The 13965-nt window shown below is 40.4% G+C and overlaps 1 protein-coding gene across 4 annotated transcripts in view; it reads left to right on the forward strand.

Annotated features, from left to right (window-relative positions):
- Window positions 1–13965, forward strand: part of slc12a7b (solute carrier family 12 member 7b) — a 246993-nt gene that overhangs the window by 102712 nt on the left and 130316 nt on the right. Inside the window, exon 1 of one of the 4 annotated variants that reach the window (XM_043719310.1) lies at window positions 11924–12185. The exons of the other annotated variants lie outside the window; for them this stretch is intronic. Within the exon in view, the coding sequence (XP_043575245.1) occupies window positions 12146–12185 (40 nt within the window). The 5' untranslated portion in view covers window positions 11924–12145. Of the gene's footprint in view, window positions 1–11923; window positions 12186–13965 lie in introns of those variants that run through there. 4 annotated transcript variants of the gene reach the window in all.

A 13965-nucleotide genomic window follows, 5' to 3' on the forward strand; every position in this document is an offset into this window, starting at 1 on the left:
TAAATACTTGTCAAATTTAGTGTTTGGCAGCTGAGTGAAGCTTTGTTTTGGAAGTAACACCCATTAGTTTGAAGGGGAGAAGGCCAATCCTAGCATAGATGTTTACAATCCATTCAGTCCTTTAAGTACAGAACCAAAAAGAAATTCTCGAAGTCAATGCAGTAGGTAAGGTGAACCACAGTACTGGAAAGTCTGTCAATGCTTTGAACAAAGAAACGTCACAAATGCAAACTGCACCCAGCTATAACAACTTTCTCCATTGTAAAACAAGCAGTCACTTTCAGGAAAAGGGCAGAAGCAGGATTAAAGCATACCCCTACAGAGGTGAATTGGGTAGGGCAGGATCCAATAGAAGGTTCAAGGTTTTCTTAAGGTTAAGTATGGTGACCTTGCCTAAAAACATTTTCGCAAGCTGACTTTGTGACACTTGCATCCATATCTAACAATATTAGAGTTGTTGATACAACATTTGATTACAGTTGACCAGTGTAATTATGTGGATTCAGGTCATTGCAGTTGATAAGGTATGTTTTTATGAAGTAGCTGTAGAGAATAAGGGACACCAAATACTTGCCAATCTTTATATCCTTCACAACCAGGATTTGTCAATCCAGAATGAAAAGGTTTACACTGACCTCAATCACATCCCAAAACTGCAAGGGGTTCAAAAACAAATGATCCAAGAACAAGTGATAGAAGACTGAAATTGGGCTCTGTAAGCTCATGGCAGAACCTAAAAAAAAAAGTCGAATCATGTGAAGTTAATGATGCAGAAATGTTTTGTATTTTCAATGAAATGAAAAGCTACACTGATTTGATGGAGAGGTTTTCAACTTAACGAAACTGAAGAGTTCAGATTCCAAGTGCCAGCAGCTTTTGAGGAGAAAAGGAAACTGGGAGAATAATTGAGTAGTATACCCCCATTCAATGACTGAAGTATCTGCAACTGAACGGAGTCACATTGAAGACAAGTTAGAGTTCGTTTTGAAAAGGATATTCCAGTTTGTTCAAAGAATAAGGAAGATTAAAAGCAAAATATAGCATTACATTCTCAGCTTATTTAGATGCTATATCACTTAATAAAGCAAATCAAGAAATTGTCAAAATGACAAAAATACACATTACTTCCCTAATCATGAAACAGTGTTCAAACATGGGTACTGTAATCAAGCCGCTGATTTTATTTTGAATATGTTCACCCTGCACAAGTTTAAGGTAGCAGCAAGAAGCATTTGTGGATGACGAGAGGTCAGCTTAACTATCCAAAAGCTGAGCTTTCACTGAACACGCCACAGTGGATATTCTGGCAAGTGCCCAATGAAAGGGCCTTATGCTCTAAAGCAGGAAGTGAAAATTTTCCACAAAGTTTAATTTATTTCTTGCAACACATTTGTCAGCTGTGAAGACCTAGTGGTTGATGCTCAGAATAACAAAGCCATTAAACTTGTTCATTCCAGATTCACTCCAGAATTTCCAAAGTGTTTCTTTTTTTAAAATACGTGAATCAGTGGGCAAAACTTTTGTCAACCCTAGCAATCTTTTGTTTTAGGATACCAGAACAATGTTGGAGTTATTAGTGAGAAAGTTTAAGAAAATGTTTATCTACAGATGTTTTAGCACTATAATTTTGAAATATCAGCTATGGTAATTAGAAATTCAACTGCAGGTTAAGGAGCAAAACTTTGCCAGGAACAGCTGGATCTGTGTCACAATATTCCTGAAGAAGGGCTTATGCCCAAAACGTCGATTCTCCTGCTCCTTGGATGCTGCCTGACCTGTGCTTTTCCAGCAACACATTTTTCAGCTCTGATCTCCAGCATCTGCAGTCCTTACTTTCTCCTATGTCACAATATGTAATGTAGACTGCTTTTTAAAATCGGTAAGGAATTGAAGAGTATGCAGAAAAAGCTCAAGTTGAGGATTACCAACAGAGCAGACTCAGTGGGCTTAAACTATCTATTTCTGCTTCCAAATCTTATATGGTGATTAAAAGGAGGCTGTCTGTGAGATGAATGAGATTTTCAGGTTAGCCCTTGCCCTGAAATTATGCTGTCTGGTCCTGTACTTTTCCAAGGGGAAACCTCTCTGCATCTACCTGTCAAGTCCCCAAGAATCACACGTTTCAGGTGAGATCAATTCTGTCTGCTATATTCTTCTAATGTGTACAGTTCCAATCTACCTCATCTCACAAGACAGATGCATCTTGGGTATGGAGTCAGTATTGAATGTTCTCTGGACTGCCTTCATAGCCAGTGTATCCCCCTTTGGATAATGTGACCAGAATTGTTCACAATTTTCTCAGGTGTGTTCGGAGTCATATCGTTTTTTTAAGCAAGACCTCCGTTCCTCTTGTATTCCATTCCCTCTGAAATAAAGTCAAGAGTCTCGTGCTGGAAAAGCATAGAGCAGGAGAATCTATGTTACGGGCGTTAGCATCAGCTGAAGGGCTCATGCGCAAAACGTCGATTCTCCTGCTCCTTGGATGCTGCCTGATCTGTGCTTTTCTAGCATCACACTTTCGACTGATCTCCAGCATCTGCAGTCCTCACTTTCTACTACTCTATGAAATAAAGGCCAACATTTTACTTGACTGCTGAATGTAGATGCTCTCTTTCTGTGAAGTGCAAGGGCTCCCAAATTCCTCCATGCTGTAGTTTCCTGCAGTCTTTTTTGCCACTTATATAATACTCTGCTGTTATTACTGCCAACGTACATAATCTCTCATTTCATATTCTATCTGCCAAGCTTTTTGTTTACTCACTTGACCTGTCTATATCCCCCTCCATTTGCTTTCCCACCTATTTTTGTGTCACCTGGAAATTTGACAATAGTATTTTTGCTTCCCCATCCAAGACCTGTATATAGTAAATAATTGTGACCCAAATATTGATCCCTCTTGCACTCCAGTAGGTACTATCTTTTTATCAGTTGGCCAGTCCTCTATCCATGTTAATTTACTATCTCCAAGACAAAAAAACTGCAGATGCTGGAATCCAAAGTAGACAAACAAGAGGCTGGAAGAATACAGCAAACTAGGCTGCATCAGGAGGTGGAGAAGTCAACATTTCAGGTATAACCTTTCAGGATAGTATCTCAAACATCGTGGTTCTCATTATTAATGAGACCAACATAGAATAATAAAATTTTTACAGTAAAGGATGAGGTTATTTGACCCATTATGTCTGTACCAGCTTCCAAAAGAGCTACCTAGCTAATTCCATTCTCTAGCCCTGTCTACACAGCCCTCTAAATTCTTCTTTTTCCAGTGTGTCCAGCTCTTTTCTGAAACTTCTCATGAAATCTGCCTCCATCACTGTCTCAGCTAGCACATTCCAAATCTTAACAACTGAGTAAAGAAGTTTCTCCTCATCTCAGTCTTGGCTCTCTTCCTGACTATCTTGAAATTTTAACCCCTAGTTACTGACATACCAACTTGTGGAATACTTTCTGTTGATGAAATTTTACATAATTTTGAGCACCTCAATAAAACATTCCTTAATCTTCTCTGCTCCATGGAGAATAAGCCCAGTTTCTCTAATCTTTCCTATAATCCGTTTCCATATCTAAAATCCCTCATTCAGAAGATTGTTCTAGTAAATCTCCTTTGCACATTGTCTCCAGGGCTTTAACCTTTTTTTAAATAATCCAGAATTGACTTTAATACTCAAAATTTGGTTTGACCAATAACTTGAATTTTAGTCATGCAGCACAGAAACAAAACACTTCAACTCTTCGGGATCAACCAGATATCCCAATCTGACCTAGTCTTATTTAGTTGAACTGGAAATGTACTGTTCTGGAGGATCAAAGGATATCATCTCAGAATAAAGGGGTGCAAATTTAGGACCGACGCGGGGAGACACTTACTGAGAGTTGAGTGTCTTTGGAACTCCTTGCCACAGAGAGCTTGTGGCAGAGTCCTTGTCTATATTTAAGGCTGAATTAGATAGTTTCTTAGGCAAAAATGAGGACTGCAGATGCTGGAAACCAGAGTTTAAATTAGAGTGGTGCTGGAAAAGCACAGCAGGTCAGGCAGCATCCGAGGAGCAGGAAAATCGACATTTCGGGCAAAAGCCCTTCTTCATTCCTGCTTTCCAGCACCACTCTAATCTACACTACAAATGCTGTCCTCTACTTCCTCCCCACTATTTGGATGATATTTATGGTGGATGATGAAATTTGATTAAAATCTGGGAATTAATAGTCTGATGACCATGAAACAATTATTATTGCCATAATAACCTAACTGGTTCACTGATATGTTGGGAAAGGAAAACAGTCTTTCTTACGTGGCCTATGTGTGACTCCAGAATCAGTGGTTGATTCTTTTTCTTATATCTAAAAGTGCTCTTATGAAACACCTGAATAGTTGTTTTAAGCCACCTATTCATCACCAAAAGAAACAACCAATACCTTTAATTGTCTCCATTGACCTTGATGGGCTTTGCATACAGTTCATTCAAATCAGCAACAGGTTGTTCTGTACAGTCTACTCCACCACCCGATAGTGGCTGATCTATTTCTCAAGCCCATTCCCCTACCTGGTCTCCATAACCCTTGAACCTCTTACTATTCAAGAACCTGTCTTAACAATCTGTCTTAAATACACACACTAGCTTGGTCCCACAATGAGTTCCACAAATTAATCATCCTCTGGCTGAATAAATTCCTCGTCCTCGTCCCCGTCGTCTCTGAGGCTGTGACCTTGGGTCCTAGTCTACATTCCAGCTGCCTATTTAGTTGGAGAGCAATAGGTAACGGAGATTAATTACAAAGCAATTACCTGATTGAAGGACCTGATGACATCCTAGATGTGGATAGTAATTTGATTCCAAAGCTTCAATTGCAGTCTCATTTGTATTGGTCTTAATACAGTTTAATAACTATATAGTGTTTAACTCTATAAAGTACCTTTTGTTTGCTTAGTGTTGGGTCATGCCTTGTATTAAGTGCATAATCATGTTACAGCCCTTATTAGCTTAATTTCCAGTTAGTTCAGTGCTTGCTTAGTAACTCCATAGTGAAGCAGTCCTTGTACATGTTTCCAAATTAATATTTTGTTGATTTGGGAAATTTGCTTTTCAAAGAAGGTAGTGAGATGAGTGTGACAGCCTTTGACATTACAGATGCCATTCTCAGTCGAATGCAACAAGGAGCCCAATAAAACTGGAATCCATAGATATTGAGGCAAACCCTCTGCTGGTGGGAGTCCTACCTGGCACATAAAATGATAATAGTTATGGTTGTTGGAGGTCAGTCATCTCAACTCCAGGAGATCTCTGCAGAAGTTCCTCAGAGTAGTGTCCTAGGCCCAACCATCTTCATCTGCTTCTTCAATGATCTTCCCCCTCATATGGTCAAAATTGGGGATGTTTGCCAATGATTGCACAACATTTAGTATGATTCGTGACTACTCATAACGTTCAAATGCAACAAGGTCCGGACAATATCCAGGTTTGGGCTAACAAGAGGCAAGTGATACTTGCATCCCACAAATGCCAGGCAATGACCATCTCCAACAAGAGACAATCTAATCACTGCCCCTTGACATTCAGTGTTACTATCACTGAATTCCCCATAATATCAACATCGTTGGGGTTACTGTTGACCAGAAAATCAATTGGATTCACTGTATAAACAGTGGTTACAAGAGCAGATCAGAAGCTAGGAATACTGCAATGCGTAACTCATCTCCTGACTCCAAAGCCTGTCCATCATCGACAAAGCACAAGTCAGGAGTGTGATGGAATACTCCCCACTTGCCTAGATGAGTGCAACTTGACACCACCAAAGACAAAGCAGCCTGTTTGAGTGGCATCACCTCCACAAGCTTCCACTCCCTCCAACTGACATTGTAGCAACAATATGTACTATCTACACGATGAACTGTAGAAATTCACTAAAGATTCTGAGACTGCACCTTCCAAACCCATGACCATTTTCATTGAGAAGGATAAAAGCAACAGATATCTGGGAATACCACCACGTAGATGTTCACCTCCAAGCCACTCACCATCCTGACTTGGAAATATATTTCTGTTCCTTCACTGTCATTGGGTCAATGTGCTGGAATTCCCTCCCTAACAGCATTGTGGGTCAACCCACGGCCATTCAAGAAGGTAGCTCACTACTATCTTTTTGATGACCACTAGAGATGGGTAATAAATGCCAGCCAGCTAGTGATGCCCTAATTCCCACAAATGAATTTAAACGAAAGAAAATTGCATTGCTATAGTTAACATTTTACAAAGGGAGGGGAAAGAAGAAGCCAGAAAGAAAATAGAACAAAAGGTGAAGTCAGTAGGACTGCTGTATTGCAACAGCCTTGAACTTGAATAGCAGCTTGTTCTGGCCTGAGGCAAGATTGATTTGGGCTATCTACAGTAATACAGAAATCAAATAGACTCTCTCGCGAGGTATTGTGTTTAAGGCCAAACCAAAAAGACAAACATAACCACAGCAACTTATTTTTTTTGCATTGCTATTTAATATAATATGTTTTAGCAATTATTAACCAACAAAGTTAGCTGGTCCCAGATAGCAAATCATTTGAATTTTCACTAAAATTCATCCTGGTCTTCATAGGATTAGGCTAAGAAGAGCTCCTGAGTCAGTGCCAAGGCTGCATCACAGTTTTACAAATCAAAGCAGAATGTGTCATGAACAGTATAGAAATGAGGATGGAGATGGGGTGGAGAACATTCATATCCATCTAACTTTTGCAACTGATGCATCATATCCTCACGTAACTTGACACTTTTTGGTTCAGCTTCCTTCAATCATCTGTTTGTTTTTCCCCTGATAGTTTATCTGAGTAGCACAGAAAATGCAAAAATCATCGACCAACTAAGCACTTGGTTGGTTTGTTGCCCAACTGTTTAATTTGTTCACAGGGTGCCATTGATCTGAGAATTTCGTTTTAGTTTTGCAGTTGATGAATTAGACAAGTGGGGACATGTTCCATGCACATGGTGTTATAATCAGCACAACACCAGCATGCTCGCTTCTGAAGCATTTGGCTACACTGCACAAGAAGTTAATTTAACAATCAACCCTGTGGGGCCGATTTAGTTTCCAATGCTTCAGTAAGGTGAATGTGGGCTTTTCAATTTTTCCTGGTATATAGGAGCAGAGTGTATCCAGATTTTAGTGTTTAAATTATTTAAAGGAATTTCAATTGATTCACCTTTTTACAAACTTAGGATAGCCCCATTTTTGTCACAGCCTTTATAATACGATTGAAATTTGGGAAAGTAACAGTCACTTTGTATCCAAAGGAGCAAATCAATCAAATAACCTGGTATCTAATCACAACACTGTATGCTTAAGAAACAGTGGGCACTAGGGAGTTTTCTTTTCCCCAGTGTTTTAAATAATTCCACATGTTAAGAGTGGGTCGATGGGGCCTCTAATGTTACACCCAAACATGCAAAACTCCATCAGTACTACACTGCAATGTCAGCTTGGGTTTTGTGCTTGAGTTTTTGGAATGAGATTTCAAGCTGCCCAACCTGCTAACTTTAAAAGTTAAGTGCAATAAAGTTGAGTGCAATAAACTGAGTCATGGCTGACCTTGTTGTGAAAGCTAACATGCAGTGTATTCTCCAGTATCTTGTGGAGCTACTCAAGCACAATATTTGATTTCAATCACAATCTGCTGTTTGGCTATGTCATTGTCTGTCTGTATTTTAATCAACAAATGGTAAGGTCCTGGGGAGTGTTGTTGAACAAAGAGACCTTGGAGTGCAGGTTCATAGTTCCTTCAGAGTCTAGTCACAGGAAGATAGGATAGTGAAGAAGGCATTTGGCATGCTTGGTTTTAATCGGTCGGTGCATTGAGTATCGGGTTGGGAAGTCCTGTTGCGGCTGTACACTTTTTGAATATTGTGTGCAATCTGGTCTCCCTCCTAATGGAAGTTGTGAAACTTGAAAGGATTCAGAAAAGATTCACAAGGATGTTGCCAGGGTTGAGCTATAGGAACAGCCTGAATAAGCTGGGACTATTTTCCCTGGAGTATCAGAGACTGAGGCAAGGTCTTCTAGAAGTTTATAAAATTTGAGGGGCATGGATAGGGTGGATAGACACTGTCTTTTCCCTGAGATGAGTGAGACCAGAACTAGAGGGCATAGGTTTAGGGTGAGAGAGGAAAGATATACAAGAGACCTGCGGGGCAACTTTTTCCATGCAGAGGGTGGTGCATGTATGGAATGAGCTGCTAGAGGAAGTGGAGGAGGATGGTACAATTCCAACATTTTAAAAGGCATCTGGATGTGTATATGAATAGGAAGGATTTAAAGGGATATGGGCCAAATGCTAGCAAATGCGACGAGATATATTTAGGATATCTGGTTGGTATGGATGAGTTGGACTGAAGGGTCTGTTTAGATGCTGTACAACTGACTCTAAAACAGAAGAGCCCATAATCATCTGGGTATTCTGGTGATATGGTTGGCTTCTCACCTGCAATAAATATCTAGGCTATTGATTTAGATGAGATTACTTACAGTGAGGAAACAGGCCCTTCGGCCCAACCAGTCTATACCGACCCTCAGAAGAATAACCCACCCAGACCCGTTTCCCTTTGACTAATGCACCTAACTCTATGGGGCAATTTATCATAGCCGATTCACCTGACCTGCACATCTTTGGGAGGAAACTGGAGCACCCGGAGGAAACTCACACAGACACTGAGAGAATGTGTAAACTCCACACACACAGCCGCCCGAGGCTGGAATCGAACCTGGAATCCTGGTGCTGTGAGGCAGCAGTGCTAACCACTGAGCCACAGTGCCGTGTGGCTTGCAAACATATGGACCCAACTTGCATCAGTAGGAAGCCATTGCTGTTGAGAATTGCTTAAATAATTTCAGGCAACATCTCCACAAGAAGACTTGTCTGAAAATCTGTTCATGAATTACATTTTCTGAAGCCAAATTCAATGTTTCAAGTGTGATTGAATATAGTTCCAGTTCATTACAGCATAGGAGGCCATTTAACTGACATAGGAACAGAATCAGACCATTCAGTCCATCAAGTCTGCTTTGCCATTCGACCATAGCTGATATGTTTCCCAGTTCTCCTGCCTTCTCCCCATAGCCCTTGATCCCTTTACAAATTTAAAAACCTGTCTTAACCAAATCACTGTGCATAATTATCACAAGGTTGTGCCCATGGATCCTTGTCTCTTCTAGTGAAAACATAATCTCCATGTCCATACTATTTAGGCCTCTCAATACTATGAGTTTCATTTGAGATCACCCCCCCCCCTCCTCCTAAATGCCTTTGAATACTGACCCAGAGTACTCAGCCACTGCTCATATGACAAGTCCTTCATTTCCGAGATCATTCTTGGAGCTGGTCCAGAGGATTTACAAGGCCAGCATGTTTTTCTTTAGAAACAGGGTCCAAAACTGCTCACAATATTCCAAATGCTGTCTGACCAGAGCCTTCTACAACCTCAGCAGTCCATTTCTGGTCTTGTGTTCCACCCCTCTTGAAATGAATGTTAACATTGCATTTGCTGTCCCATCTGCCAACTGAACATGCATGTAACCTGAAGAGAATCCTGCATTCAGACTCCCAAGTCCCTCTGTTCTTCAGTTTTCCAAAACCTTGCCCCATTTCAGAAAATTGCCTATGCCTGTATTCTTCGGACTAGGGTGCATAACCTCACACTTTGTATTCCACATGCCACTTCTTTATCCACTCTCCTAACCTGTCCAAGTTATTTTGCAGCCTTTCTCAACACTACCTGCCCCTCCACCTGTCATCTGCAAACTTTGCAATATTACCCTCTTTTTCGTTCCTTCAGATAGTTAATGTATAATGTGATTGGTTGTGATCCCAACACAGACATCTGTGGAACTTCTCTAGTCACTGACTGCCACCCTGAAAAAGACCCATTTATAACCACACTCTGCCTTCTGCCAGACAGCCAATCCCCTATCAAGGTCAGTACTATGCCTCTCACACCATAGGCTCTGAGCTCATTTAGCTGCCTCCTGTACAGCACCTTGTCAAAGGCCTTCTGGAAATCCAAATCGATCTTGACCACTGGCTCTTTAATTTGCTCATTACCTCATCCAAGAATTCTACAGAATTTGTCAGGCATGACCTTTCCTTGACAAAGCTGTGCTGACTCCATCCTATTTTATCATGCACTTCCAAGTACTCTGCAATCTTATCCTTAATTGACTCCTCTAGGTCCATGCTTTCCAAGAGCAAACTCGTCAATCACATTCCTATGGTCTATTCCGGCAGCCCAAGCAGTTTTATTTCCCTCCGTTGCCATGTGAAATAGTTGTTGGTCCATTTCAGGCAGAAAGTTCAAGGTCAGTATGGCTCACTGTGTACAAATACAACAAGTTGTTCTTCACATCCTCTGTATATCTCTTGCCCAAAACCTTAAATCTGTGCCCCCTTGTTTCGGGCAACAACTTTTTTTGTCTACCTTTTATCTAAATTAGTCACTTTTGTATCTCTATCACATTGCCTCAATCTCCTTTTTTATTTTATGTCAAAACACCCAACTGCTTCAACCAATCTTCTTACTAAAGCCCTTCATTCCTGAAACCATTCTGGTGATTCTCAGATACCCTCAACGAGTGAGGGAACTGACAAAATCGATAACTTAGCATGGTGCAAACGGATGTTTGGCAAGCTATACTTGAGGAACTGTGTTGCAACAATATATAATAATTGCATGTGAATGATGCAACCTGTGTTCAAGAACTGTTTTTCTTCTGTTTTAAAACAGTTTCTGAGAGAGCTGCTTTTGCTACTGAAACATTTTAACCTAATGCTTAGCTGTTTTAAAAACTGTCAGGGTCTATCTTGTTTTGAAGTTACCATTTTGAACTGGCAGTCAGTTGTTTTGTTTTTCACCAATGCAGAATTAGTTTTGGGTTCATGCAGCATTGATTGTTGGCCTGTTAGTATAAACTGCTCTGTGCAGTATACCCCTGTAGTAAGTTTAAAAAAAACCTGTAGTGGGCAATGCCAGATAACTCCTGTGGGTCATTTCAGATATGATTTAGAACTTTTTAACGTTGCTATGAAACCTTTTACAAACAATGCATGTTGGTAGTTTGTTTTTTAAGTTCCCTTGCAGCATGTTACATGATTTTGGCATTACTAGAGTACAACTATGAATTTGCATTTGCATTAGTTGAGTGAGCCAAAGTGTAGCAGCAGCAGCAGATTTCCTCAAACGAAGATCCTGCAGACCACGAGGTAAATGTTCAGTATCAAGTTTTGCTTTAAGAGCACAATTGATGGAATCAGTCTGAATCAATTGATCGTGCCTTGCGGTCCAGCTGAAGGATCACAATTTATCACAGGTACCTGTACCTGAGAGCTGAAGTGGAACTGAATAGCAATAGAGCCATTATTCAGAAAAGGTTCAAGCTGCAGGTTTCTGAATACAGTAGTGGCCAGGTTCCTTTGTGTGGACAACACAATAAGCAAGTGTGGCCTTTTACATTTTGAAGGGCACTGTTGTCACTGTATTAGGTTGTTCTTATGGTTTTAGTGTCCAGTCCTGAAACATATACAATTTTAAAAAGGTGACAATTCTTGCGTGTCTTGGCTGGAAAATAAAAGCATCCACTGTTCTAAAAATATAATCCATCAGTCAACCTCTTTATCCTCCGTTCATCCTCTTATAGCTCTTGAAATGTAGCGTAATCGTATAACTCAGAATTGCAGTTCCATAATACGTCAGTCGTGTGAGACTATGGCTTAACCCCGTTTGGATATAGTGTAATTATAGAGTCTTGCCACAAGCGCGTTAACTTATTGAAATTCTCTTATTTCATTAAATATCGCTTCTTGTTCCCCTTAGTATTTATTTCTTCCCATTTTTAATTGTTCCCCGTCCCTTCTTACCTTGACGTGCAAGATTATATTGTGTCGCTCCTTAGAAGTCCAGAGTGTTTCTGTCAGTGAATGTGAAGTCACTGCACTGCAGCTCCGCTCCACATGTGGGTTTCAACTGCGTACACCCTCGGATGACACCCTTCACTGTTCTTCACCCAGAGGTAGTGGAATTAGACACGAGCTCCTGCTTCCCGGAGACAGGCAGGCACTTGTCACCTCTCCCTGCTTTTCCACGGCAAATTGAGGAGGAACAATAGAGGCGCGACCATGAATGAGCAGGATGATGGGGAAGGTTGTTCCAGCCTGGGTGAGTGCGAGACGACAGAATGATGCAGTTCCTGACTGCATTATCTCGTTTGTTTTTTTTTCCCCCTTCTTCCCCCTTTCTTGTATTTTTCGTTATGTGCTTTTATTGTTCTTTTTAGTCTTAACCCCCGATTTAAAAAAAATATTGACTACTCTGAACTCGCAATGATCAATTTGCTGGGGGAGGGGACAATTTCAGGTCAAGCCTTTTGTAAGCTCTATAACTCGTGAGACAAGTGCCTCTCGCTCTCTGTAGCAAGGAGCTTCAGTTGAAAGTGTTGAGCTGCTTTTATTTCATATGCTTTAGAAAATGTGCTGGCTGTCTGATTTTTGTCTTCACCTTTTTGCCCGTGGCTGAACAGGTCTGGATAATGTGCAGTTCAGCTCTCTCAAAAGAGATTAAATGCCAGTAATTCTCCATCCACCTGTCCCAGTTTAGCAGAATGAGACCTTGTTTAAAAATCTCTCCCTCTTGTTTGATATCAGCTTCAGTTTGAAGCTTGTTGTGTCTTTACAATGTACTTATAGAGTCTTTAATTTAATTTGATATTTGGTTTACTAAGAGCATCCTTTTTTTGTTTTGAGAGAGTGCAGAGCTAAAGCACTGAAGTGACCAAAAGCCACTCGAGATATGGTGACTAGTTGCCCCCCCCCAAGTTTTGTATCGAAAAGCTGGAGGATTTGAAAGAAAGGGAAAGTTGAGGAGCTGAAGAATTCCATCAGCCGAATGTCCTCAACCAGAAGGAATTGAAGTTGGCGATGGTGTAATTAAGCATGATGCATGCTCACCAAGGAATAGATTGCTTTACGGCACTTTAATTAAAATGCCACGTACAGTTGAGCCCATAACTTTCTACAGCACAGGACGCATCAACTTGGTCCTCTGGTGACTGTACCCTTTTTTAAAAGAGCTATCCAATCGGTCCCATTCCCTGGCTTTCCATGAATTTCTGCAAAGGCTTTGCTTTCAAGTACACATCTAATTCCCTTTTGAAAGGTACATTAGATTGTAACAACAGGTTGCCTTTTCTAAGTTACCTCATTTGCCCCACACCTCTGAGTGTTTTTTGCCAATTGTGATATATCTGTTCCTTCTGATTTGATCCTCAATGTTAATAATAGTGGATGTGGATATTAAAATATAAGGGCACGTAAGTGAAGTTCAACAGAGGGTCATTTGGAGTCTTTCTCTTCTATCCTGCTCAGGAAACATGCTAAAAGAATCTCCATTTGTGCAATCAGTAGTCATGTTTTTGACAAATTTGAATGTTATTGAAAGCTGTTGTGTGAGAGAGAGAGAAATGTTAAAAAGATAAGCCTTTCTGAAGAAGCTTTGTCAATATAAGAGCTGTAGCATTACATTTGAAATCAGGAGTGGTGATGCAGATCAAATCAACTTGGATTAAAGATGACACTCCGAATTGAAATGGTAGCTGTAGGGTTAGACCTTCAAAAATGTTGAAAGCTCTTTCTATATTCTCCAGACACCACTTTCTGATAACTGGCATGGGAAGGATCAAAATATGGTGATACTCTTGTTAGCACTGACTCCCATTCTATGCTCTGCACTTCCAAAGAAATTCTTTAATGTCATGAAATAGTATTGCCAAGGCCATTTAATCATTCAATATTAAAATCATGTTGTGAATAACAACAAGCTTTAAGTCATAATTGTGAACAATCTCTCGGCTTGTCTCTTTATCCCTCCTTTCTATGAATATGAATACCCTTTCTCCAACCCTACCCTCTCTGTTCATGTCATCTCTGTGACTGGACATATA

Source organism: Chiloscyllium plagiosum, chromosome 29, assembly GCF_004010195.1.
Source record: "Chiloscyllium plagiosum isolate BGI_BamShark_2017 chromosome 29, ASM401019v2, whole genome shotgun sequence".
NCBI classification, from domain to species: domain Eukaryota; kingdom Metazoa; phylum Chordata; class Chondrichthyes; order Orectolobiformes; family Hemiscylliidae; genus Chiloscyllium; species Chiloscyllium plagiosum.